General features: G+C 41.7%; 2 protein-coding genes across 2 annotated transcripts; both read left to right on the forward strand.

Moving 5' to 3' along the window:
- Window positions 1–1546: 1546 nt before the first annotated feature.
- Window positions 1547–12360, forward strand: LOC112230960 (AN1-type zinc finger protein 5). The gene is made up of 6 exons (XM_024397398.2): window positions 1547–1829; window positions 9421–9596; window positions 9729–9843; window positions 10022–10122; window positions 10268–10396; window positions 10553–12360. Exons 2-6 carry the CDS (start codon window positions 9440–9442, stop codon window positions 10699–10701), a joined length of 651 nt encoding a protein of 216 aa, XP_024253166.1. The 5' UTR covers window positions 1547–1829; window positions 9421–9439; the 3' UTR covers window positions 10702–12360.
- A 5410-nt stretch (window positions 12361–17770) lies between these two features.
- Window positions 17771–27204, forward strand: LOC112230517 (transmembrane channel-like protein 2-A). The gene is made up of 20 exons (XM_024396799.1): window positions 17771–17810; window positions 17983–18021; window positions 18275–18704; window positions 19052–19207; window positions 19456–19546; window positions 19647–19728; window positions 19901–20007; window positions 20105–20203; window positions 20438–20580; window positions 20791–20938; window positions 21128–21316; window positions 21574–21753; window positions 22073–22231; window positions 22341–22469; window positions 22599–22666; window positions 22806–23045; window positions 23249–23374; window positions 25146–25224; window positions 25815–25941; window positions 26756–27204. The coding sequence occupies exons 1-20, from the start codon at window positions 17771–17773 to the stop codon at window positions 26989–26991; spliced, it is 2868 nt and encodes a 955-aa protein (XP_024252567.1). The 3' UTR covers window positions 26992–27204.
- Window positions 27205–27630: the final 426 nt, after the last annotated feature.

Here is a 27630-nt window from a genome sequence, read left to right on the forward strand (position 1 = left end):
GGGTTTGAGCATAGCCTGAAGGTAGGGAGGGGCAGTTCCTCTTGCTCCTCCGTAGGCAAGTACCATGGTCTTGTAGTGGATGTAAACGTCGACTGGAAGCCAGTAGAATGGACGGAAGAGCGGGGTGACATGGGAGAACTTAAGGTTGAACACCAGGCGTGCTGCAGCATTCTGGATAAGTTGCAGGGCTTTGATGGCACAAGCAGGGAGCCCAGCAGTCCAGACGGGAGATGACAAGTGCCTGGATTAGGACCTGTGCGAGTTAGGGTCATACTCTATGGATGTTGTAGAGCATGACCCTGCAGGAGCCACTGCTTTGATCTTTGCAGAGAATGACAAGGTGTTGTCCAAGGTCACGTCAAGGTTCTTTGCATTTTTTTTATTGTTCAATTAGCTTGGCCGCTCAACTATCTAAACTTATGGTCAAATTGCCTGCCGGGGGGCCCCCATTGACTCTGTTAGTCTGTCTCACTCAGATATATATTAAAAACATTTCTCTCCACCCTATGGCAAACTATGTAGAATGGCAGCAAACTTGCTTTAAAACTGTAACATTGTCTATTTGCTGTCAAGAGTGGGGCCACATGTTTTGCTTGCAATGTTGGGAGTATGGATCTGGGTACGCAGACACCCGTGCGCAATTGCAGCCCCTCGTGATGAGTTCAGATTTGTTTGTGGCCCCCACCCCCGTCAAAGTTGCCCATCCCTGATGTGAGGATATGACAGAGCCTGAGTGACTTGGTGTATTGACAGAGGGAGGGGGCCTAGAACCGAGCCCTCGGGGACACCAGTAGTGCGAGTACTTGATGCAGACACAGATCCTCTCCACATCACCAGGTAGGATGCAGTCCAAGAGTTAGCAGAGCCTGAGACACCCAGTCCTAAAAGGGTGGAGAATCTGATGGTTCACGGTAACGGATAGATCTAGCAGGATGAGAACAGAGTAGAGTGTCCGTTTTGGCAGTGTGGAGAGCCTCTGTGACACACTAATTTACCAGTCAAAATGTGTAGATTTGCAGGAAATTTGCTTAACTCATTTCCACCTGTGGCAGAATGGGTAGAATTACAGGATGAGCTGTAATACTGAAAAATGTTCTCTTGCTTAAGTCCTCAAAGGCTAGGGCCCTGATAACCCTCATATTTTATATTGTCTTGTTCTGTGCATTTTATTTTCTTGTGTTCTTATATTGTTCCACGTGTAGTTTAAAATGATTGTTCAATGCCATTACCGAAATTAAACTCTACCCAATATTATTTTCTTTACTAGAGTCAGTGCTAACATTAGTATGATATTGTGTAACACAAACAAGTTACTACTCAAGTTCGACATGATTTACTTACCTAATATACAGTCATTGTTTACTCCGTTGTTTTGTTGTTACACCGTGTCCAAGCCACGATTGATGTAAAAACGATGACGAATGATTACAGATGCTTTTTGGGGGCGTTGACTGCTCAAATTCACTGATTTCCAAAACATCCACTGACGGTCTTCACAATAGTTACATTGTAGCTAACACTTGTTCTGTATGTGTTAAACTATTAGCGACGACCAAAAGGGGTGCATGCCCCTACTTTCCTCTCCTCCAACCATCTGGGCGCTATCTTCCATGACGTGTAATTGCCACTCCTCCTAAGGCAACAAACGCAAAACCGGTGGACAACAGTAGCGAGGCTAACCAGCTGGAGGGATTCAACTCCGACGGAGTCCTTAGTATCGCAGAAAGGGGGAACGGAGAGTCTGCCAGGGCTTTTCTAACACCGAACGACCCACGGAGCAAGAACCCGCTTATTCAATTAAGCTACTATAAAACTACACCGATAATAAGGTAAGTGAAATGACTTTAAAAAAAATATTTGCCAGCCTATGTTAGTTACTGTCATTTAGCTGACAGTTGTTTACTGTGAGTGTGAAAGGATATCGAAAATGTATTAGCTAGCTAACGTTACAACCAGCTAGTTTTTACTTTTACTAGTTACGGTAAAATGTCTTAACTATACAGGTCTAAGCAATTGTTATCCAGTTTAACGTATGGTGAATTATTAAGGGCAAAACTGCTGGCTACCTAACGTCGTTAGCTAGATAACTTACTATTTTTGTTCACGAAGTGAAAATGGCTAGTTAGCGTCCCGTATATCTAGTTTTTTCCACGGGGGGGTCAGAACAGTTTCACCGCGGAAAACAACCGTTAGGGAACATTGGAGTTACTGTAACCACGACAGAACCGGCTAACTAACGTTACTACCTGAACCAGCAACCATCGGAGTTCGATCAGCGTGGTCGATGATGGTTGACGAGAGGGATGTGCGGGATCATCTCGAGGCAACCTCGAATATCTTATATGGTTAACGTAGCTAGCAAACAACGTCTGTCGAAATGGGCATCCATTTTTATTTAACCTACGTTAGATGTAGGTAACTAGTTATTGGTGTACAGAAAGTATTTGTTCATCTTGAACTGCCAAAACAGGAAGAGTGGTAGGAACAAAGACATGACAAAGTGCTAACGTTAGCTAGCTAGTAAGATATAGTGGTGATTTGCGAAGAACCACATTTCGCTAGCTAACGTTGGATATATTGTTGAATCATATATTATTGATCATTGAGTAGTTAGCTACTGCAATATGATCATGTCATGTATAGGTAGGAAGCAACGCCGTAGCTTTATTGCTATATCTAGTACAGTACGTTAGCTACCTAACGTTTGCCATTCCGACATCTAGCTAACGTTAGCTAGCATGACTCAGTGGATTTACAGAGCAGTCGAGGCCTCCACTGGCTGCAATGTCTGAATCGTTGGCCTGAGCTTTCGTTCCAGCTTGTTCGCCAGTCTGCTTGGGTGGATTTATTATGTTGAGATGCATTATAGTTTTATTGTCGCATTATAGTTTTATTGTCTATATAACGTTGTCAGTTGGCTAACGTTATTTCGATATAAAGTAAACTTGTCCTTGGACCCTAACGTGGGGGGAAGGTGGTCGTGGCAGTAGGTAGGCAGCACATATTCCTTCATGTTGATTTTCATGTAATATATTATTTATAGCTAAACATCATATGACTGTTGGTTTATCAGTTAGCTAGCAACACACATTTCCTATCAATGCAAGACATATGCATGTGGCTTTGCAACTTGTAGGTATGTAGCTAACCAACTCCACGATTTACAATGGAGTTGAGCGACATTCTATCAAACGACTGATTTTCAGCGCACAGAATAACACCCCATTATTCCGTGTTCATGACGCCGATGAGCTTCAGGTCTGGAGTTGGATGACCGTTCAAAAGTTTTTCCCCAGTTGTTTTGAACGCGGCATTATACAGTATGTGGGTTATTATTTGTGTTACGGCGGATCTCCAGTCCGCCCACACTATTGTATAGTTGAGTTTAATCGGCTGGTAATGTAGCTAAAGATTGTAATCTATTGTTCAGTCAAACTTTAAGCACCCTACATTCGTTCCTGTATAAATAAACAACCAATGCACAGTTGCTGTGCCAGCCGGCTTTTTGTGATGTAACCAAACCTTAGTGGGGCTTCCAGGGTTGCCTAAATATAGTCAGCCGAGCTGTTAGCTAGCGAGGTTGTTTGAGATCAGTGTGTCAACCTTGCTTGTAACAGGCGAAAGTGAATACCCCTGTCCGTGTGAGTCAGTGTGGTGGGAGTTAGAGGACTCTAGATGGATAAAACCTGTTTTGGCATTGCCATTGAGGGCTTCCACACAATGTTAAAGTAGCCAACTGGGTGGGCCTTCCTATGGGTGAAGAGGGATTACAGGATTCCACATGGGTCATCAGGAGTGCAGTCAAGGAATTATACTTGTGAGCAAACATTCCATTACTATAGGTGGCAGTCAATTTCCAACCTTTGCTTTATACCTGTTCAAACACTCTAGCTGGCAGTGTGCACCCTTTCAGTTTGTTTGCCAACTAAGAAGTAGTAGAAAGAAAATTGACTTCTTCAATCTGGAGATGGCCTCAATGTCACTGCCTGTGTGCTCAGACGCCACAATGGGACATGTACTCACACCCCTTGACTTTTTCCACATTTTGTGGTTACAGCCTGAATTTAAAATGTCACACACTACCCCATAATATAAAAGTGGATTTTTTTTGTAGATGTTTGAATGAAAAGCTGACACTTTGAGTAAGCATTCAATCTCTTTTATTGCCAGCCTAAATAAGTTGTTTGCTTAAGTCACAAGTTGCATGTACTGACTCTGTGCAATAACTGTTTCATATGATTTATAAATTACTACCACATCTCTGTACCCCACACATACAATTATCTGTAAGGTACCTCAGTTGACCAGTGAATTTCAGATTCAACCACAATGACCAAGGGAGGTTTTCCAATGGCTTGCAAAACGTGGAGAATTTTTTATTTTTTTTGTCTTGAATATGAAGCGAGTACCACTCATAGTATTTTCAAGCATGGTGGAGGCTGCATCATGTTATGGCTATGCTTGTCATCAGCATGGACAACATTTCAGCAGGACAATAACATAAAACACATGGCAAATATACACAGTTCCTTACCAAGATGATATTGAACGTTCCTGAATGGCCTAGTTAGTGTTAACTTAAATTTGCTTGAAAATATATGGCAACACTTATAAATGGCAGTCTGGCAGGGCATAAAATGAACACCTGCCAAATGAGAGTAGATTTAGGTATTGGAGGCTACGGATGCTTATTTTACCAGCCACATTGGCGGGTGGTCAATTTGCAGAGCTCTAATGCGAGTGTTACATGTGCGAATAGAGAGTTGAGTATGAGTAAGTGCGAGTTGCTATTTCTATTAGAAAAATGCTGCGGTGGCTGTTTTCAAAGTACAGTTCGTCAACGTGTTTTAGAACACGTTGAATAAGTAGGTGTCACCCTTTGACTGGTACTGTATTTTGAAGGGGTTACAGATGACAAGCAGGCGCTTTAGAGTTGTTTGATCAGTCTGGTGAGGTACAACACAAGAAACTGCAGCTTAGTAATCACAATGACTAATTCATTGAGGAACGTATGCGTTTAATCAGGCTGTGTTTGTGAGCGCTGGACTGAAAAGACAGACATGAGATGTTGAAAGATCTGTCACAGAGAAGGTGATATGCCTCGTTTAAATGTTCAGAGAACTTGTGTAACAGCATTATTGTAAGAGGGCGAGCGCAAATAATTGCTTAAACCAAAGTATTCTAAAGAGCTACCATGTGTAACGTTAACAGACACCTATCATCTTAGTGTTGGTTTGATGCCAATGACAGATTGTGCCCATTACCGATACCAATTAAGATATTTAAAAACCTGTCATGGAATTTGTTGATGCATAGTTTCAATGGGGCCCACCCTGCAACACTTTTAATTGGTGTAGGTAATACTTTATTTTTGTACTATATTTTCGTTGAACGTGTAGACGAGTAACACCACTGTTACACTAACTGTTTGAATCAACTTCGTTTCTATGTCATTCTACTACAACAAAAATCTATTGGATTTGCATCAATGTAAGGGAATTTTATCGTTATTTCACTTAAATCAAAACTAAACGTTGAACTGACATCTGTTTCCAGTAGGTAACAACTCAGGTTTTTTTTTTAGTTTGAGTCTGCTGCTTCAACTGATAGCGAAGAGACGCCCTTCGTCACATCCAGGGTTGCCAGTTCAAGCAAATGTTTTTTGTCCAATGACCAATCAAAACCTGCCCAAATGACCTGAGAACTAAGCCTATTTTATTTATTTTTACAGCAAGGGAGGAGTTGCCATATCTATACAATGAGCCATTTTTTCATACCGTTATCACGGTAATTAAGAAGGAATATTAACCGAGGTATATTGGCAATATACCATACCTCCTTGTGCCTTATTGATTAATCACAACAATCATACCTCCTTGTGCCTTATTGATTAATCACAACTATCAAGCGAGTTAGTAAATCGACATCCATTAATGGAAAATGATCTGGCAAGTTTAATAAGGGCTAATTCTTTGCTTGTCACATTCAAATTCCTTTATTACGTCATGTCACAGCTTGCAATAATTATTTTGAGGAACCCTGAATTTTGCTTCTAATTTCTTTAAAAGTTAACCTTTTGCGACTAGCAATCCCGGATCCGGGAGCGTAATCATAGCCTCAAACAAAGTAGCATAACGCAGCGGACATAAATACCCCTAAACTTTTCCTATTCATGAAAATCGCAAATGAAATAAATATATTCAAACACAAGCTTAGCCTTTTGTTAATCACACTGTCACCTCAGATTTTCAAAATATGCGTTACAGCCAACGCTAGACAAGCATTTGTGTAAGTTTATCATGGCATAATGCTATGCTAGGCTCTGCTGGCAGCAGGCAACATTTTCACAAAAATAAGAAAAGCAACCAAATTAAATCATTTACCTTTGAAGAACTTCGGATGTTTTCACTCAGGACACTCCCAGTTAAATAGCAAATGTTCCTTTTTTTCAAAAATATTATTTTTGTAGGCGAAATAGCTCCCGTTTGTTCATCATGCTTGGCTGAAAAATCGACCGGAAAATGCTACCACTACAGCGCCAAACTTTTTTCCAAATTACCTTCATAATATCGACAAACACGGCAAACGTTGTTTAGGATCCATCCTCAAAAGGTGTTTTTAACATATATATCCGTTGAGGCAATTGGTTTCTCATAAGAAGCGATTGGAAAAATGGCTACCTCAGTATTTTGCGCACGATTTTCTGCGGGAGACCCCATGTGACCACTTGCTAAATATGGTCCCTTACGTCTATTCTTCAACGGAAATGCGTAAAAAGACGTCAATGCTGTAGACACCTTGGGGAAAACGTTAGCTCATTCACAGCCATATAAGGAGTCATTGGCATGAGGCGGTTTTTAAAAATGCGGCACTTCCTGGTTGGATTTTTATCTGGGTTTCGCCTGTAACATCAGTTCTGTTGCACACAGACTATCTTTGCAGTTTTGGAAACGTCAGAGTTTTCTATCCAAAGCTGTCAATTATATGTGCAGTCGAGCATCTTTTCGTGACAAAATATCTCGTTTAAAATGAACGTTTTCATTCAAAAATTAAAATGTCGCCCCCTAGTCGCAAGAAGTTTTTAAGGACTGTTCTTAAGCGCAACGCAGAGTGCCTGGATACAGCCATTTAGCTTTGTTATACTGGCCATATACCACAAACCCCCAGGGTGCCTTATTGCTATTATGAACTGGTTACCAACAGTAATAAGTGCTGTTTTGATATACCTGTGGTATATGGTCTGATATGCCACTTTTTTCAGCCAATCTGCGTTCAGGGCTCAAACCAGGTTTATATTTGTATATAAATCCCCTTTGAGCATGTGCATAACTATAGATAAATCTGTCAGGAGTTTGAGATATGAAAGTTGGACAGAGAATCTCAATCTCTGAGCAAGAAACATTTGGATGAACATAAACTAATGTTAGGCTATTTTCTGGCAATTGTTCTCTTATGCGCTAGGTGTTAAGACTAAACTGTTATAAACGGCTCCATTTGCGAGATTTACTTGTTATTTCAATAGGCGTAGGACACAGACTAAAATCTGGGTTTATGATTCTAATTCAATGCCATAGTTTGCTTAGATAAAGTCAGGTAGCCTATAGGCCCGCATCTCATTTCAGTCTACAGTAGCCTAGACTAGATGTAAACTGAACGATTTAGCAGCTTACTTAAATGAACAGACTAACTCAATATGCTTGTCAACAGCCAAGGTTCTGTAGCCTAGTCTGACTACTGTTACCATCAACCTAATGCGTTCATAAGATCACCAGGCTACAACAACAATAAACTGAATTTATAGACCAATTTATTAAATTGGTTTGCCAGCTCCAGGTAGGCTATACAGGTGGCAGAAATTGATTTGACTCCAGTGGTATTGTAATTTCAACGGCTAATTTCAACGGTGTATACGTTAATGGGCTACCTGATGGCTAACAGAGACAAATATGTGATTATCCACATTTAGGACCCCCCCCCCCAATAAAAAGAAAGTACCACAACTTCCATTTCAGATTTCCACTCCACTTGGCAACCTCCAAGAATTGAGCATGCATAAATCACTGCGCTTGACAGCAGTCAACATTAGAATGCATTTTAAACCTCCTCTGAGTGGATTTATGTCATGTGCCCAAAATCATTTTCCAGTGCTTTGTCTCCATTATTTCTTGATGTGCATCAGTTCTAGAGTTTTAATGTTTTCTGCAAAAAGGGTTGGAAATAGGTGTCTCCGTAATGACAATCTAAATAGCCTACCCACAACTGGTAAAAAGATGTCACAATGTGTGTGTGTGTGCGCTGCTGCTCTCTTCTCCTCTCGCTCACGTGATTCAGCCAATAACTGTAGTGGTCTTTCAACCCACATGCACCCCTCTGGCCCTCCCCACCACTCACTCAGGAACTACCTGACAGTCTGGAGCAGGTCACAGTGAAATGTATATATTTTAAGAGAAATGCCACGGTGGCTGCGGTGCAACTTAGAAATAGCCCAAAAACCTACAACCCATGACCAATAGATTTTTGTCCACGACATCCTATTCAAAGGAGCCCAATTTGGCAGGAATACCGCGAACATAGCCACACACACACACATGGCTTTACTTGCCAGGTAGCCTAGTGGTTAGAGCATTGGACCAGAAAACCAAACCTTTTTGGGGTTTTTTTCGTGTCAAAGAATTCCTTCACAGCCCTAATAATTACCAGTTGGGGGGCCGTTCAAGTAGATTTTTCCCAGTCGTATGTGGTAAACATAGATATTGTGTCCCATTATTGCGTCTGAACACACCAGCAGCACAGTTGAAAACATATCAATTTTGAAGTAAACAAACTGAAAGGGTGCATACTGTCATCCTAGTGTGTTTAAACTGGTATGAAGCCAATGATGGCGATTTACTGCCTCCTACACTTATTGAATGTTTGCGCACAAGTATAATTGTCTGATTCCTCCTGATGACCCACTCTGACCTTGATATACAGGGTGAGTGAGATCATTCAGGTTCAACTGTTGAAGTGGCAGTGCTTTTAGAATGGTGGCAAACAGTTCAAGGCCACAGATGCCAGGACAGCCCAACGAGATTAAAATGCTGGAATATAATATTGCTTCTTTGTTAAGGGTTCATTTTCTTCTATTGGTACTGTATGTTGTCTGATGCGTGGCTGGACCAATACTGTAAACAGCTTTGTCTCACTAACAATTGATTATGTTTAGACATTTGGCAAATGATGGCTAATAATGATGGCATTTGGCTAATAACTGTACTAGAATCATATTAGAAGGGGCTCGCCATATGTCGCCATATGTCATAAGCCCCCCCCAATAAGAGAACCATTGTCTGCCTGTTTTTGACACATGAAATTCTGCCTGACTGTTTGTAGCCCACACGTCTCACTCTCTAATGAGCATGTCTGTTTCATTCTGTCCAGGGCAATTTACCCAGCAGAGATGGCACAGGAGACCAATCAGAGTCAAGCGCCCATGCTTTGTGCTACCGGCTGTGGTTTCTTTGGAAACCCCAGGACCAGTGGCATGTGCTCTGTCTGCTATAAGGACCACCTGACCAGACAGAACAATGGAGGAGTGAGCCCCCTGAGTGCAATGGGTAAGATCTGCCATTCCTCAATAAGCTGTTAATTGTTTTTGTTCATTTTTATCCGAGAAGTAGATTCCTTAAGACTCAGGTTTGCGGTCATGACCTTTTCTCCTAGTAAATCCAATAATTTGCATCATTTAGGTGGCAGTGTCTCCAGTAGCCCCACAATGGAGGCCTCTGCCATCCAGAGAATTGAGGCCACATTGAATAATGCTGCGGCGGCGGCTGCTGCTGAAGCTGATGCGGAAGCTGCCAGGTAAGTGTCAGTTGCTACTTAGAAATGACCATGGAAACTATTCTTTAAGACCAATCCACACCAAATGACTGTCGCTTATCTTGCACCACTTTTGTTATCATTACATCTGAATGAGATGGCTAGTGTGCAGTGGACGATTTGGAGTAAAACTTTGTAGCATCTCTTTCTCTCACTGTAGTGGGGCAGCAGCTGCTCTTCCTGTTACCCAACAGATGACCGAGATGAGCATTTCCTGTGAGGAGGAAGGAGCATTGCCTAAAGCAGAGCTTGCAGAACCTGGTGGGTGTCTGACTCATATGGGTGTTCAGAGCCTCATGGGGGGGGCACACACTTGTGAGTGGTTACACGCCAGTGATGGGAGGTGGTTGTGAATATTCTCTGGGGCTGTTTTGAGGTCTTATTTAGCGTTCCCCTATTTTTCCAGTGGTCACTCAGCCCATCGCCTCCGCTTCCCCTCCCAGTGCTGCCGGGAGTGACGAATCCAAATTACCCGAACCCGCCAAACCGAAGAAGAACAGGTGCTTCATGTGCCGCAAGAAGGTTGGCCTTACAGGTGAGGACAAACATTCCATTACTGCTTATTCAGTCAGTTACACCTCAAGAAGGCTGTGGCTTATGTGCTTCTATGATATGAGTGTGATACACTGTACAGAGTTGGTATGAGCCAGGTCTATTAGTGTGACTCACTGTACCCTTTTTAATCTGCCAGGTTTTGACTGCCGCTGTGGGAACCTGTTCTGTGGACTCCACCGTTACTCAGACAAGCACAACTGCCCATACGACTACAAAGCAGAGGCCGCCGCCAAGATCCGCAAGGAGAACCCTGTGGTGGTGGCCGATAAGATCCAGAGAATATAAGACCTTTTCTCACTTTGACCTTGAACACTGAGTGATTGGATTAAAAAAAGGACTCGTGCTGACCTGCGTTCTAAAGGACTAGTTTTTTAAATTACAGTATGGGGGGGGTCCAGTTTCCTGCAATGCATGAACGATCACATTTTTTATTTTGTTTTCTGTTGGTGTCTGTGCTTATGATTAAAGAAAAATGAGAAAGATCAAAAATGTTTTTTTAGAATACTACAGACTAGAAATGTTGCTTTTCCGGTGATGCCTGGACCTGGCTTAATTCTCACTGTTTATGGGGGAGTCTGATTGTTGTCAAGTAGGCGAGCTGATGTGTTAACTACTTTTGTGACTGGCTATCTGTGTGTTGAGATTTTTCTGAGGATAGTGGGGGACACTAGCCTATGAGACTGTTACAGCCCCGACCGGATCACTCCCGCAGTGGCAGGTCACAGCTGGCTTATGTTGGGAATAGCTGTTTTTGCTCAACTTCTCATAACGTGTCATGGTGTCCTCCATGGAGTCTGTTTTATATGTACTACCATACATGTTTGTTTTTTTGCTGCATGGGGCCTCAGTTCAGGGGAGGTCCTCAAGCACATTTCCCTATTGTGAGATAAGATGTGAAGTAGTGACATAAAAAAAAAGCTTGATTTATTAGTCAACTAAAGAACATCTTGGAGGATCTTATGAAGTTATCATCCAGTAGGCATGGTGAAAGCAACCATACCCCTGACACTTGGACGATGGCTGGATGGATGTGTTCTATTCCAACCTTATTGGCTCTCATCAGAGATGCATCTGAATCAAACCGGATATCATTGTGTCATACAAGCCTGCTTCACTGGTTCATTCTTCTGGCAATGTGTGCTGCACTAAAAAAAAACATTGCTTAGGTTTACTTGTCTCTGTTAACGATTATTTCCTAAAGAAGTATTTAGGTTCGATGCTGTGATGCTCATTTGCAGGGGATACTTGGCGCTGCCTCTGACCGGGTGGATAGGAAGTTGGAGGAAGACTTCCTGCAATGAGATCAAGGTCAGGTCATTTGACCTCACTCATCCAGCCACTCGGGTCATGTGACAGTGTTGATGCCCATTCTGTGTTCTTGTTTTCTCCCTTCTCGTGTCCATGTTTTTATGAGGATATGGAGTGTTTTGCATGGGTTGTTGTATCAATGACAAAAAGCCTAAATGAACCAGATTGCTGAGGTTGGAAGGGTTAGGTCCACTAATCTTTTGAATGTTTCACTTCTGTTTTGTTAATTTTATTAATCTTTTTAATGTGTGTGTGTGCTGATATGTTTGATTGTGGAGTGCGTGTCACATGCTATGTATTAAACACAAGTGTAGTGCAGTAGACTTGGATGGATGGATGGTGGATGAGTATTGTGTATGTTTGTATGCAAGTAAGTGCTTGTGTTCCTCAGTAGTCAGAACTGGTCCAGTGGACTCACTCTTGATTTAGATTCTTTTAGTTTTTCTGTTTTATTTGGTCCTGCTGTTCACGCTGTAGGCTGTGAGATTTCACTTTATGTTTTAATATTTTTAACCCTTTTTTTTAGTTATGCAAGTTTGTACAAACCATTATTTATGTACTGCGCATTTAATCTTGTTACACAACATTACTGCAAAATTGTATCATGTAAATAAAATGATGTACAGAGATATAGAATCATGTAACCCGTGGCCATTTTATTTAACGTTGATGCGATCAGCTAATTTAGTCTGTTTTCACGTTGAAGCTTTTAACATGTCGCAACAGTGAAGGTGATGCATTTACCAATGTCTCTAAGACTCCAATGTCTTTGCAAGTACCAGTACGTAATTGCAATGGCTTGCTACACGGCCCATGGTATTTTACTATGCAGAGGGGCAAAACTCCTGCTATGACAACTGTGGAGGTGCTGCTTTTTTAAGTCTGTATTTGAATTTATTAAGGATCCCCATTTGCTGCTGCTTCTTATCAATACCTCTCTCAAAGATAAGTAGTGATACTGTCAACCTCTCCAGCTTCGAGCTTGAGATATTGACATGAATGTTATTGATGTTGGCTCTCTGTACATCAGAGATGGTCACTAGTCTTTGAGGTAGAGTCCAAGTCAATTCTCAAGTCCCTTTTGGCAATGGCTTTCTGCCTGGTGTGGGTTAGGTCTTGTAAACCTTGTAAATTATTTGGAGACTCCCTTGTTCATTAGTCCATACTTGTATGAAAGGAAGCACATCAGGTGCTATTTAAATCAAAATACATTTCCTTTTAAAATGTAGACAGTTTACATTAAAAGTAATTGTACTGCATATGAAAAAAAGCAAACATTTGAAAGTGTATGGTATTTTGTGGAAGACATTGTCTATTTCACTTCATTCTGTCACACACACTGAAAATCTGTAGGTGAGGGAAGATGTATGAATCTAAACCAAAATGACTGACAACTGTTCAATAACTGCACTACTAAAGTGTCCTATATATCAAACTTAATGACCTTTATCCCTAAAATATACTTACTGACCTGGACACTTAACAGAAATACAATTTCCTGTACTCTAAGATGGAGAACATGTCTATTGCAGACAGGTTACTTTTCAGAAAGATCAAGTTTGTCAGTGTTCTTGCACTGAGCCTGGCACGATGACTACTCTCCACTGGGGCACTGGTGGCAGGCACAGCATAGTGGGCAGAAACATTTGATAAATATTCTTTCCTTTTTAATAATGCCACCTAGACCAGTCCAATAACCTATTTTTAAAATTAACACTTAATAGTTATTTATGCTCTTTAAGTTTACTAAGACGGTTCATTAGGTCAACAGTCAATGTGAAACCATGTCTGCTTAAAAAACTAACAGAAATGTCCAACATTCTTTTTTGGAACAATTTCATAAATTTAAAGTTAGTTGCCAAACACTGTCATAATTATATAATTTACAGCACATTATTTAAATACGGCACGATTTCACATACTATGATAAACGATAGCTAACGTTTGCTTATCTTAACAAGCTTAACTTAAGATAAACGATAGCTTGTGTTTTAATGTTCCAATCTATAGCAATAGCATACACAATGTCCGCTCAATCAAATAAGGACAAAGTGTAAATATGAGTAACCATTATCCCTCCATTGAAATAGATATGTCCTTGTCTGCATATTTTTTGCAGAACACAGATGTTCTAGAACGCTTTTCAGCCCTCTGTATTAAATTACGTTCTCCGTGTTACAATTCTGCCTCTTCCATGTTATCTGACAGAATGCACAACAAAAACTTATCCCAGTACTGACTTGCATTGTTCACGAGTCTCTCGTCTAGAGTCCAAGTCAAGTCTCAAGTCAATTGATCACGAGTCCAAGTCAAGTCGTAAGTCATTTTCTTTGCAATTGAAGTGCGACTGGAGTCTGAATCTCATGTGCAGTTGCAAACCGTAGTCTGGCTTTTTTATGGTGGTTTTGGAGCAGTGGCTTCTTCCTTGCTGAGTGGCCTTTCAGGTTATGTCGATATAGTAGTAGTGTAGTGTATGGGGCTTTGGTGACAAAACAGATGACACTGTGATAGACTGCATCCAGTATGTTGAGTAGAGTGTCGGAGGCTATTTTATAGATGACATCACCGAAGTCGAGGATCGGTAGGCTGGTCAGTTTTACGAGGGTATGTTTGGCAGCATGAGAGAAGGATGCTTTGTTGCGATATAGGAAGACGATTCTTGAATAAGGCAGTAACTTAACAAAATGTGGGAAAAATCAAGGGGTCTGAGTACTTTCTGAAGGCACTGTATGTTAATGCAACCTATTTTTTACCATTTTCTGGTTGCTTGATTGTTTTTAATTGCTTTACTGGGAGGCTTATCAGAGGTATACATGACAGTGATGTTTGTATTTGATCTGATAGTCCAGGGTGAACTGTTCACAGTGGGGTTCCTGCTAGGGAAAACCGTCTCAGTGCTAACAGTGTAACTCAGGTTCGTAGGCGCATGATTACTGCTGACAATAACTGTCGGATTGACAGAGTCATTCAGAGGAACATACATTAAGTTACTTCCATTTTGACTGACAACACCCCTGTGTCTCTGCTTATGGGTAAATATAGAGACTGGCAACCTGATTTGCAGCTGCGTGGCCTTCTCTCACATGAAATACTCACCCCCAGCTTCCACCAGTACAGTATGTTATGATGCACACTGTTGGGCAGGCAGGCATAATCAGCCTAAAACAAGCTGCATGTGTTCAGCTACAGAACAACACAGGGGTCACAGTCACAGCAGGCAACCTGTGGATTACTTTAAAAGGCCCCAAACACGTGTGGGAGAGAGAAATCTCTGGGCAATGAGTTGGACCTCTTGTGATTGCCAGTTCTCTGACAGACAGTGGTGGAAAAAGTACCCAATTTTCATACTTAGGTAAAAGTCAAGATACCTTAATGGAAAATGTCACCCAGTAAAATACTACTTGAGTAAAAGTCTAAAAGTATTTGCTTTAAAAATAGTGAAGTATCGAAAGTAAATGTAATTGCTAAAATTCCTTATATGAAGCAAACCAGACGGCATAATTTTTTAAATTATTTTTTTAAATTTACGGATAGCCAGGGGCACGCTCCAACACTAAGATATAATTTACAAATAAAGCATGTGCTCAGTGAGTTCGCCAGATCAGAGGCAGTAGGGATAACCAGGGATGTTCTCTTGATAAGTGTGTGAATTAGACAATTTTCCTGTCCTGCTATGCATTCAAAATGTAACGAGTACTTTTGGGTGTCAGGGAAAATGTATGAAGTAAAAAGTACATTTTCTTTTAGAATGTAGTGAAGTAAAAGTAAAAGTTGTCAAAAATATAAATAGTAAAATAAAGTACAGCTACCCCCCAAAACTACTTCAGTAGTACTTTCAAGTATGTTTACTTAAGTATTTTACACCACTGCTGACAGAGCATAAACATATGTACCTACATTACAAGTCACATAATAGGTTTATTTGTCCATTGGCTAGTCTACCTGCTAGTATACCTGCTTATCTGCATAGTTCCTATGTAAGTTGTATGGGTTGATCAGTAATATAAATCAATTGTACACTATTACAATATATAATTAAGTGGTGAGAAACACTGTCAAGTGACACAGTTATGATAAGGCTAGGAATAACAGGCCGCACAGAGAGGTACTTTTTATTTTACACAAATTGAATTTCCTCACACTTTATTTTCTAAGATTGCTCAACCATCGGATTCTCGAACAAAACACCTCTTTGTCCACAAAACTAATCTTTATTAACCCAGAAGTAAAATCTCATGTCATTTGGTCAACTGGGTGCCCACGGGAGATTATCACAAACCCAATGATAATATCCTTCTTGTCCAGTAGGGGACAGGCTGGAGACTGCTCTGACTGATCATTTGTTTTCATCACCACCTTATCAGATCTGTGTTCCTTGCTGATTTGTGCACAAGTCCAGGTGACATGTAGCTGTATTCCCCTGCAAAACAGGCATGCAAACCGTGTATTTGTTTTGTCTTTTCAAGATCTTGTGATATCCATTGACTGAGTGGCTTTACATGGTTGTAGTGTTTTTTTTCAGCACAGACTAAACATTCCTCCTATCCTGTCTGACATTTTTACATATATACTTTTTTCACAGTTTTTGTGATTGTAGTTGATCCTGAAACCCCTTTTTTATTTGTTTTATTTTGTTCCATTAGTCATCACTTGCCCATTGATTACAATGCATTATGAAAATGTGTCCAAATTATGTTAGAAAACACTCCAAACCAACTCCTATTAGGTCAGAATGCCAATCTGAATGTTTCTGCACAATATTTTTTATTTTTTTAAAGGTTCCACTGTCCCATAAATCCATATTTCAATACTATTTTTGTTGTTGTTGTTATTGATGTTGTAAACAGGATAATTTAAACATAACTCAGCAACAAAAACAAAAAAAACGATTTTCTCTGTAACAAAACAAAAAACAGGTAAACTTCCCCTTAAAGTGATATTACTGGATCCTCCAGACTACAAGCATTAACATTAAATACTCATGCACAATTCATGGCAGAAATGCATTAAATATTGATTTAAAATCATCTGAGTCATTTTGAGGCACGGAAGTTTTCAGACTAGAATGAGGACTACGTTGGCATGAAAGCTGTTGATGATGGGGGTTTCCTTTTATCATTGAAGGTGGAATCATTTCTGGAATGATATTGGTTGGAAAAATGAAATTGTAATATTATGATTGCACTTTTTTTTTAAAAATGATACTGGTGATAGATGCAATGTTTTATGCATGCGTGCGTGTGTGTGTGTTTTCTACTTGACAGGGTGGAGGAGCGTGTGATGGTGTAGTTTTGGCTGTGGAAGATGAGCTCCTCTTCATTATTTAATGGGGGCCAGGCTCAGAGGTGTGCACTCTGTATCTTTGTGTGTGTACTGTATGTGTTACTACACATACCGCTGTACATTCTCACTCCGTCATTGTGGGCAATAGCTTTCCAATATTCTGTAGGCATTGTATCAATAGCAAATGTAATATGTAAGATGTGTCTAATGTGTTTGAGGTTTGCCTAATGGGTCTTGAAAAGGAAACCTAAACCTTCATTAAATCTTTAAGGCTGTTCGTCTTGGTCTGTGTGTGGTCATGGTGTCTGATGTCCAGACGAGTGAGAGTGTCTCTAACTGTTTAAATGTCCTTGTCCTTCTGCTGCTATATGGACCGTAGAGAAGGTCCACTCCCTTAACCTTCTGTCTGACACAGGTGCTGTCCACTGAAATGGTTCCTCAGGTTCCCTATGGGGGTTCTCTGGGTTTTATTTAAGAAAACTAACACCAGATCATGCTGGAACGTTTTTGTCGTTGTTGCTGTGATTAAGTTACACACTCCTTGATGTCTGCCGCTATGATATCATGTTTTTGTTTCAGGAAAACAATATAACACCTATGGAGGCAGGTCACATGCTGTAGTTGTCATAGTGATGGGGAGTTAGTTACTAGAGCGAGGTACAGGTCCCGGTAGAGCTCTGGCTCTGTGTACCTGGGGAGGGGTTGGTGCATTCAGTCCAGTTAAAGTCCCAGTACCTTCAGAGAATATCTCACACCAACCACCATGCCTAGGAAGAGTGATGTGGGGGCGAAGATTGAGGATGGTGAGTTGAGATTCAGCATCTCAGTTGTTAATGTTTTTATGCTCTGGCTTTGAGGTGATATAAAGACTTTATATGAGATGCAAATGCAAAATGCCTTTATAGATTCATGCTGGGCCATTTTAGAGATGTTTGAATGAGTGGTGGACATTTATTTGTTTGCGTTGTCATTTAGTTGGAATCGAGATCGATGGGGACGTGAGTGACAGTGAGGGTAAGCGGAGATGAGTTCTCACCTGACCCGTATAAAGCAGAGCTTATAGTGGTGTCTTTCTCTGTGAAGGAGGAGGACAGCTACTGACACCGGCTGTTAGAATTGACCTGATATTTAAAAAGCTTCAGCTCTATCTGTATTAGTGTGTCTTTTTACATTGTGCTAAAAGTGTATATTCCTGCATGTGTTGAGCTGCTGTGTGTGTGTTCTCGCGCATACATTTGTGTGTGTGTGTGTGTGTGTGTGTATACAGATGACACCAGTCGAAGGAGAGGGAACAGAAGACCGACAGCTGGCAGAGGAGGAGCCCGCGGCAGGGGCAAAAAGCCAGCTGATGAGGATGAGGAGGACGAGGAGGAAGAGGAGGCCCCCAGAAACCGCAGAGGAGCCAACAAGAAGAAGGCTGCTAAGTCACGTGACACCGACGACGAAAGTGAGGATGACACCCCCAAGAGAAGACAAGGAAGAGCAGCAAATAAAGGAGCAGCAAACAAAAAGAAAGGAGGAAAGGCCCAGGACAATGACGAGGACAGCGAGGAGGAGAAGGGGAACAAGAGAAACAAGAAGGGAGCCACGGGAAAGAAGGGGAAAGAAGAGGAGACCAAAGATAAGAAAGGAGACGCCAAAGGGAAGGGCAAAGGAAAGGAGAAGGAAGACGAGAAGGACAAGAAGAAGAAGAAGAAGAAGAAGAAAGAGAGCAGGTATCTCAAATCAAATCAAATCATCAAATCAAATAATATTGAGTGGAAATCAGGGCCCAAGATTCTAAACGTAGTACTAAACAGCGCAGGAATCAAAATAATGGGTCAAATAACTTATTTAACAGTATTATACAATATTTGCTACCCTTGCACCAAGAGAAATAGAGGGACATCCTTAATAGAGGGACATCCCTAACCCTTCCAACTATCTCTCTCTGTCTCTCTCCATCACTGACCTCTCTTTCTCTTCGATCGCTCTCTCCTAACAATCTGTCTTCCGCTCTCTCTGCTCCACTCGGTCTCCCTTCCTCTATCTTCTATCTAACTCCCAGCTCAGACACAGACTCTAACACAAACTCAGAGGAAGAGTCCATGTCAGAGGGAGAGATGGAACGACTGAAGGAGGAGGTGGAGGAGAAGAAGAAGGTCATAGCTATTATGAGGAACAAGCCCTGGCGAATGAAGAGGCGGCTGGTACATCTGAAGTAATGAACGAGTTGACTGATTGCACTCGCATAGGCTACTGGAAAAATGACATATGCTGTCAGGATGAAGTTGAGATACACTTTCAGATAATAATTAGCTCTATTCATTGATCATAGCTGTGGTTTTTTTTCACCCCATTTTAAAGTATGTTCTACACCTCCTGTCAGAATTATTTCCCTATTTTGTTAATTTTATCAATTTATTTGAGCTTGACTGTTCTGTTGCTAACCTTATGATTTGTTCTCAGAGAATGTCAAGAATTTGTGGATAAATTTGAAGGGGCTCTGGGAAAAGGAAAAGGCAGGAAGTTTTATGCTTATAAAGTCATGATGACGAAGGTATGGAAGCATGAGCACAATATACGATTTTCTGCCACTTAGCTTTTTGTGGTTGTCAAAATATGAGGCTATAATAATGATTGTCTTTCTTTTTCGCCAGAAATGGATCAAATTCCAAAGAGATTTTGAGAATTTCAAAACGACTTGCATACCATGGGAACGAAAGATAAAAGAGGTTGAAAGTGAGTTACCTGATAGTCCACACTTTAGAAACACCAACATACTGAAAATATTCCTGAACACAGGTCACAACACAAGATAAAGTAATATACTGAGCTGATTGACAAAGGCCAGTTGAATGACAGTTGAACGCTACAACTTAGTGAAGAAACACTATCACTTCTCTCCCCTCAGGTCACTTTGGGTCCTCAGTTGCTTCCTACTTCATCTTCCTGCGCTGGATGTATGGCATGAACATGGTCCTCTTTGGCTTAACCTTCGGACTGGTTGTGATCCCAGAGGTAAAACCGCCTCACAAAGAGTTTTAACACGTAGATACAACTCTAATGTATACTCTAGCAGTCTATCAATCATTATTGAAATGTTTTATGGCTCCAGGTTCTGATGGGACTTCCATATGGATCCATTCCCAGAAAGACAGTGCCCAGAGCTGAGCAGTCCACTGCTCAAGACTACTCTGTCCTCATGGACTTCAACGTGGGTTAAAACATGCAGTCGAGATAGGCTACCCTCTATTTACTCTGCATGAAAAGCCTATCAAATATTACCATATCAAAGAGTTCAGGCTCATATGATGTGATGATATTTCATATTGTACTATTTAAATTATCAGCATGGGTCTGGAGACACCCGTGAAGATCAGAAGACACAGTTTATCGGTACACTATAAGAGCGCAGTTCATCACCTGCGATCACTTCTTTCTCCCTCAGGGGTATTGCAAATACTCAGTCCTCTTCTATGGTTACTACAACAACCAGAGGACCATTGGGCTGCTGAAGTTCCGCCTCCCGCTGTCTTACCTCATGGTAGGAGTGGGGACTTTTGGCTACAGCCTGATGGTGGTGATACGAACGTGAGTCACCACCCAATCCCCCACTTATAAAATATGATCCCATGTCACACATATGTCAAACACAGCTTAACACATCAAGATAGACCCCAGGAAGAGTAGCTACTGCTTCTGCAAAAGCTCATGGGGATCAAATTAAATGTTTGTTCATGGTGTTTGATCTGAAAATGGATGACGGCCTTTCCCCACTGTCATTCATATATGTTTTGATAGAATGGCTAAGAATGCTGACGTGGGGGGAGGGGATGGAGATGACGGGGAGTTCACCTTTGCCTGGAAGATGTTCACCAGCTGGGATTACCTCATCGGCAACGCCGAGACGGCTGACAACAAGTACGCCTCCATCACCACCAGCTTCAAGGTAACCATGGAGACCTGTGTACTATTTTCGCAACTTCATCACAATGTCTGATCTTTTGAATGATGTTCTTCTGAGTATTCTTTACTGTATTCAATCCAATATAATTACATAGATTATTTCCCACTAACTACACAGCACCACATGTTAGTGGCCCATAAGCTAACTGTCTTTCTGTCTGTCTGAGTGCAGGAGTCCATTGTGGATGAGCAGGAGAACCAAAAGGATGAGAACATCCACCTGAGGAGGTTCCTGCGTGTGCTGGCCAACTTCATGATCATCTGCTGCCTGGGAGGAAGTGGCTACCTCATCTTCTTTGTGGTGAAGAGGTCCCAGGAATTTGCCAACAGGGACGACCTGAGCTGGTACGAGAAAAACGAGGTAATGCTTGGAGAATGGTGTTGATGCCATGTACATCCTTTGAAACCAATGGAATCCGTTTCTATTTGGAATAAATTATAGTGATATTATGTCATAATAGTGTAGCATTTTTAAAAATCTCATTCATTAATGACTAAACAAACTTCCCTCTCTATTTCATCACCAAAATATGTTTGATCATATGGTCATATGGTGTTGTGTAAAGTGGTGGTGTAGTGGAGAGATGGTATGATTCCTCCCATTGTCCCACTGTGTAGTTGGAGCTCATCATGTCCCTGTTGGGCCTGGTGTGTCCTCCCCTGTTTGAGACCATCGCTGAGCTGGAGGAGTACCACCCCCGGATCGCCCTCAAATGGCAGCTGGGGCGCATCTTTGCCCTCTTTTTGGGAAACCTCTACACTTTCCTGTTTGCCCTGTTTGATGAGGTCAACAACAAGGTACTGTAAGACTGCCTCACACTTCTTTAGGCCACTACCAGACGTTAGCTCTTTCTTGTTCATCTTAAATCTACACTGAGAGCGGGATTACAGGATCCTTTTCGGGATAATAAGAAAGCGTCAACGAGAAGGATAAGGTTTAATACTGGGACGGTTGAGTTACGTATTCTGTAAACAACCCAGTGCATCCTGTAGTGAGGGATTGGTTTCATACTCTTAGGACTGATGTTCCTCAGAGAGGTGCATTGTCATTGGGATGAATGGGTAGTGCATTGTAATGGATGACCTGTGATTCGATGGCTTCCTTCCTTCCACTCAGCTTGAGGAGGAGGTGTCCATTAGGAATGCGTCCATCTGGGCCCAGAAGGAATACTACGCTAACTTCACCCTCTACAACAATGACACGGACACCACCCCGCCCCCCATGGACCCCTCTGACGTCATCAGGGGGCCATGCTGGGAGACCGCCGTCGGCATAGTACTGACACCTTACTGATATCCTCATCTCTGGTGTGATATGGTAATTGTTTCTGTTGTATGCAATGTACCTTTGTGAAGCCCTGTCTGTGATGTTCATCATGCGACAGGAGTTTGTGAAGCTGACCGTGTCAGACATCCAGGTGACCTACTTGACCATCCTGATTGGTGACTTTGCGCGGGCTGTCATTGTCAGGTTCCTCAACTACTGCTGGTGCTGGGACCTCGAAGCCACATATGTACGTGCTCCACTGGTCATTGTTACAAATGTCTTATCTTGTCTATTGGCGGGGATGAGGTCTACGTTTTTGTTGCCAGGCAGAAGTTTGAACCACTGTTTGTGATATGGATTGTCTCTCCCTCTGTAGCCATCGTATGGAGAGTTTGACATCAGTGGCAACGTTCTTGGCCTGGTCTTCAACCAAGGAATGATCTGGTAAGAGATATTTCTATTCTGGTTGTAGAACTATAGAACTCATGTCGTATATTCCCTTCGCTGACCCTGTGTGTGTGTGTGTGTGTGTGTGTGTGTGTGCGTCTCTCTCTCTCTCTCTCTCTCTCTCTCTCTCTTTCAGGATGGGTGCATTCTATGCTCCAGGGCTGGTAGGGATAAACGTCCTGCGTCTCCTCTCCTCCATGTACTACCAGTGCTGGGCCGTAATGGCCACTAACGTGCCCCATGAGAGGGTCTTCAAAGCCTCCAAATCCAACAACTTCTACATGGGCCTCCTCCTTCTCATCCTCTTTCTCAGTCTACTGCCTGTGGTCTACACCATCATGACTTTGCCACCCTCCTTTGACTGTGGGCCATTCAGGTAACACACACATACACACAGGCATGTTTACTGTTCTGTAGGACATACACTTTCACAGAGGAGAATCCCTGCAAATGCACTCACATCTCTACGCATAAACACAGACAAACAATATACAATATGTAAGGACACATACCTGTCGCTACATACTCACAAAAAAACAAATCACAAATACAGACTCACACAATCTGTGATCTCCACAGTGGGAAGGCCAAGATGTTTGATGTCATCATGGAGACGATAGACCTGGACCTGCCTGCCTTTCTGGGAACACTGATGGGCTATGCAGCCAACCCTGGCCTCATTATACCAGCTGTGCTACTGATGGTGTGAGTAGAAAAGTATATAGCTACACATACGTTCACACACACACACACACATATATATACAGTGCCTTGCGAAAGTATTCGGCCCCCTTGAACTTTGCGACCTTTTGCCACATTTCAGGCTTCAAACATAAAGATATAAAACTGTATTTTTTTGTGAAGAATCAACAACAAGTGGGACACAATCATGAAGTGGAACGACATTTATTGGATATTTCAAACTTTTTTAACAAATCAAAAACTGAAAAATTGGGATTGCAAAATTATTCAGCCCCCTTAAGTTAATACTTTGTAGCGCCACCTTTTGCTGCGATTACAGCTGTAAGTCGCTTGGGGTATGTCTCTATCAGTTTTGCACATCGAGAGACTGGAATTTCTTCCCATTCCTCCTTGCAAAACAGCTCGAGCTCAGTGAGGTTGGATGGAGAGCATTTGTGAACAGCAGTTTTCAGTTCTTTCCACAGATTCTCGATTGGATTCAGGTCTGGACTTTGACTTGGCCATTCTAACACCTGGATATGTTTATTTTTGAACCATTCCATTGTAGATTTTGCTTTATGTTTTGGATCATTGTCTTGTTGGAAGACAAATCTCCGTCCCAGTCTCAGGTCTTTTGCAGACTCCATCAGGTTTTCTTCCAGAATGGTCCTGTATTTGGCTCCATCCATCTTCCCATCAATTTTAACCATCTTCCCTGTCCCTGCTGAAGAAAAGCAGGCCCAAACCATGATGCTGCCACCACCATGTTTGACAGTGGGGATGGTGTGTTCAGGGTGATGAGCTGTGTTGCTTTTACGCCAAACATAACGTTTTGCATTGTTGCCAAAAAGTTCAATTTTGGTTTCATCTGACCAGAGCACCTTCTTCCACATGTTTGGTGTGTCTCCCAGGTGGCTTGTGGCAAACTTTAAACAACACTTTTTATGGATATCTTTAAGAAATGGCTTTCTTCTTGCCACTCTTCCATAAAGGCCAGATTTGTGCAATATACGACTGATTGTTGTCCTATGGACAGAGTCTCCCACCTCAGCTGTAGATCTCTGCAGTTCATCCAGAGTGATCATGGGCCTCTTGACTGCATCTCTGATCAGTCTTCTCCTTGTATGAGCTGAAAGTTTAGAGGGACGGCCAGGTCTTGGTAGATTTGCAGTGGTCTGATACTCCTTCCATTTCAATATTATCGCTTGCACAGTGCTCCTTGGGATGTTTAAAGCTTGGGAAATCTTTTTGTATCCAAATCCTGCTTTAAACTTCTTCACAACAGTATCTCGGACCTGCCTGGTGTGTTCCTTGTTCTTCATGATGCTCTCTGCGCTTTTAACGGACCTCTGAGACTATCACAGTGCAGGTGCATTTATACAGAGACTTGATTACACACAGGTGGATTGTATTTATCATCATTAGTCATTTAGGTCAACATTGGATCATTCAGAGATCCTCACTGAACTTCTGGAGAGAGTTTGCTGCACTGAAAGTAAAGGGGCTGAATAATTTTGCATGCCCAATTGTTCAGTTTTTGATTTGTTAAAAAAGTTTGAAATATCCAATAAATGTCGTTCCACTTCATGATTGTGTCCCACTTGTTGTTGATTCTTCACCAAAAAAAATACAGTTTTATATCTTTATGTTTGAAGCCTGAAATGTGGCAAAAGGTCGCAAAGTTCAAGGGGGCCGAATATTTTCGCAAGGCACTGTATATATATATATATATATATATATATTAGGATACTGCATATCTACAATTGTAAACAGATGGATATGTACTTCCCCACAGACTGGCTATCTACTATTTGAACTCGGTATCTGAGGCGTACCAACATGCCAATGCGGAGCTGAAGAAGAAGATGCAGATGGTGAGTGTGAGGGTTTTTCAAATTAATTCAGTCTCACGTAAAAATGTTATGTGGTTAATATACACACTACCAGTCACCTACTCATGGATGGACACCTACTCATTCAAGGGTCTTTATTTTTTTAAACTATTTTTTACATTGTAGAATAATAGTGAAGACATCAAAACTATGCAATAACACATATGGAATCACGTAGTCCCCAAAAAAGTGTTAAACAAATTAAAATATATTTTATTGCCACCCTTTGCCTTGATGATAGCTTTGCACACTCTTGGCATTCTCTCAACCAGCTTCACCTGGAATGCTTTTCCAACCGTTTCATAGTTTTGATGTCTTCACTATTATTCTACAATGTGGAAAATACTAAATAAAAAAACAAAGCCTTGAATGAGTAGGTGTTCTAAAACCTTTGACCGGTATTTAAATAATACTAATTTGCTCGTTATCATCGATCTATCTACATGTATATATCTATCTTTCATCTACCACTCACACACACACACACACACACACACACACACACACACACACACACACACACACACACACACACACACACACACACACACACACACTCTGTCTCTCTTTAGGCAAGAGATGAGGAGAAGAACAGGAGGAACAACACTGAAAGCACAGACCAGGTCATGAAGGACCTGGAGGACCTGCTCCCCAACCGCTCTCTCTTGCCCCCAGCTCCCCCACCAGAGACAGGTGCAGGTGAGCATCATACCTTCACTTCAAATGTGTATGAAACCTTAGCTCCGATAGTGCAACGCAGGTGATCTTGTTTGACCTAATGTTAAATATGGCTGAAATCAATGATATCATGAGCCAGTCTGGTCTCATAGACTAGACGTAACATGGTAAATGTAACTCCGGGGACACTCAAATGAATATGATATGTTCTGTTTGGTATGGTTACATAAAACAGAAAGTTACTTAAGGCAAAAACAAAAATAGGGTGGTTGGTTGGGGTGGATGGGTAGGTTTATAATGCAAACATCTAGCAACCCAAAGGTTCCATGTTCGAACCTCATCACGGACGGAAATGTAGCATTTTAGCTAATTAGCAACTTTGCAACTACTTACAACTGTTGTCTATTTTGCAACTACTTAGCCTGTTAGCTAGCCATTTCCCTAACCTTAACCCTTTAACTTAACTCCTACCCTTAACCTTAACCCTTACCTTAACCTCTAAACCATAGCTAACTCTAGCCACCTAGCCAATGTTAGCGTTAACCACCTAGCCACCTAGATAATGTTAGCCACCACAAATTGGAATTTGTATCATATCATAAGTTTAGCAAATTCGTAACATATTGTACAATGTGCAAGTTGGAATTTCTAACATATCATACGAAATTGATGATGGACATCCACAAATTAATACATACCATACAGAACATAACATATCATACTAATTGGAGAGTCCTGGATTTACTATGTTAAGTCCAGGTTGCATGAGCAAAAATATGGTTGTACTTGTTTAGACTTTGAGGCAATGCACTCCCTCTATGTATTCCCTGACCAGACAATAAAGCAGACCAAGGTGGAAAGTCTACAAAGGTGAGGCCAGGAACTGCAGGCAAGGATGTGAACCTGCAGAAAGACGTGTCCCTGTCATCACCAAATCCCAACGCTCGAGGCGCAGTGACCCGCCCACCGGGTCCCCGGGGGCCTGGACCTCTGCCTGGAAATGGTCAGCAGGGGCCAGGAGGGGGACCAGGGCGGGGACGGGGGAGAGGACAGCCACCTCCAAGACGCTAGCACCCAGATGAAAAATAAAAGTCAAGATTTTTTTGTAAATCTAACAATTGTTTAACTTAAGAATTTGTAAATGTATTGAATTGTACAAGAAAGTGTTGGATTTGAGCTACTATTGCTTAAGAACAAATTCACATTTTGGATTAGGTTGGGGACTGTACACTGAGTGTACAAAACATGAAGGACACTTGCTCTTTCCATGACATAGACTGACCAGCTGAATCCAGGTGAAAGCTGTGATCCTTTATTGATGTCACTTGTTAAATCCACTTCAATCAGTGTAGATGAAGGGGGGGAGACGTGGATTGTGTGTGTGTGCCATTCAGATGTTGAATGGGTAAGACAAAAGATTTAAGTGCATTTGAATGGGGTATGGTAGTAGATGCCAGGCGCACTGGTTTGAGTCAAGAACGGATTTTTTCACTCTCAACAGTTTCCTGTGTGTATCAAGACTGGTCCACCACCCAAAGGACATCCAGCCAACTTGACACAACTGTGGGTAGCATTGGAGACAACAAGCATTGGAGACAACGTGGGCCGGCATCCATGTGTGGGGGGGGCAACTCAATATTAGGAAGGTGTTCTTAATGTTTTGTACACTCAGTGTATAAAGAGATATACAATTATTCAACTGCTATTGTG

This window comes from Oncorhynchus tshawytscha, linkage group LG33 (genome assembly GCF_018296145.1).
Source record: "Oncorhynchus tshawytscha isolate Ot180627B linkage group LG33, Otsh_v2.0, whole genome shotgun sequence".
Classification (NCBI taxonomy): domain Eukaryota; kingdom Metazoa; phylum Chordata; class Actinopteri; order Salmoniformes; family Salmonidae; genus Oncorhynchus; species Oncorhynchus tshawytscha.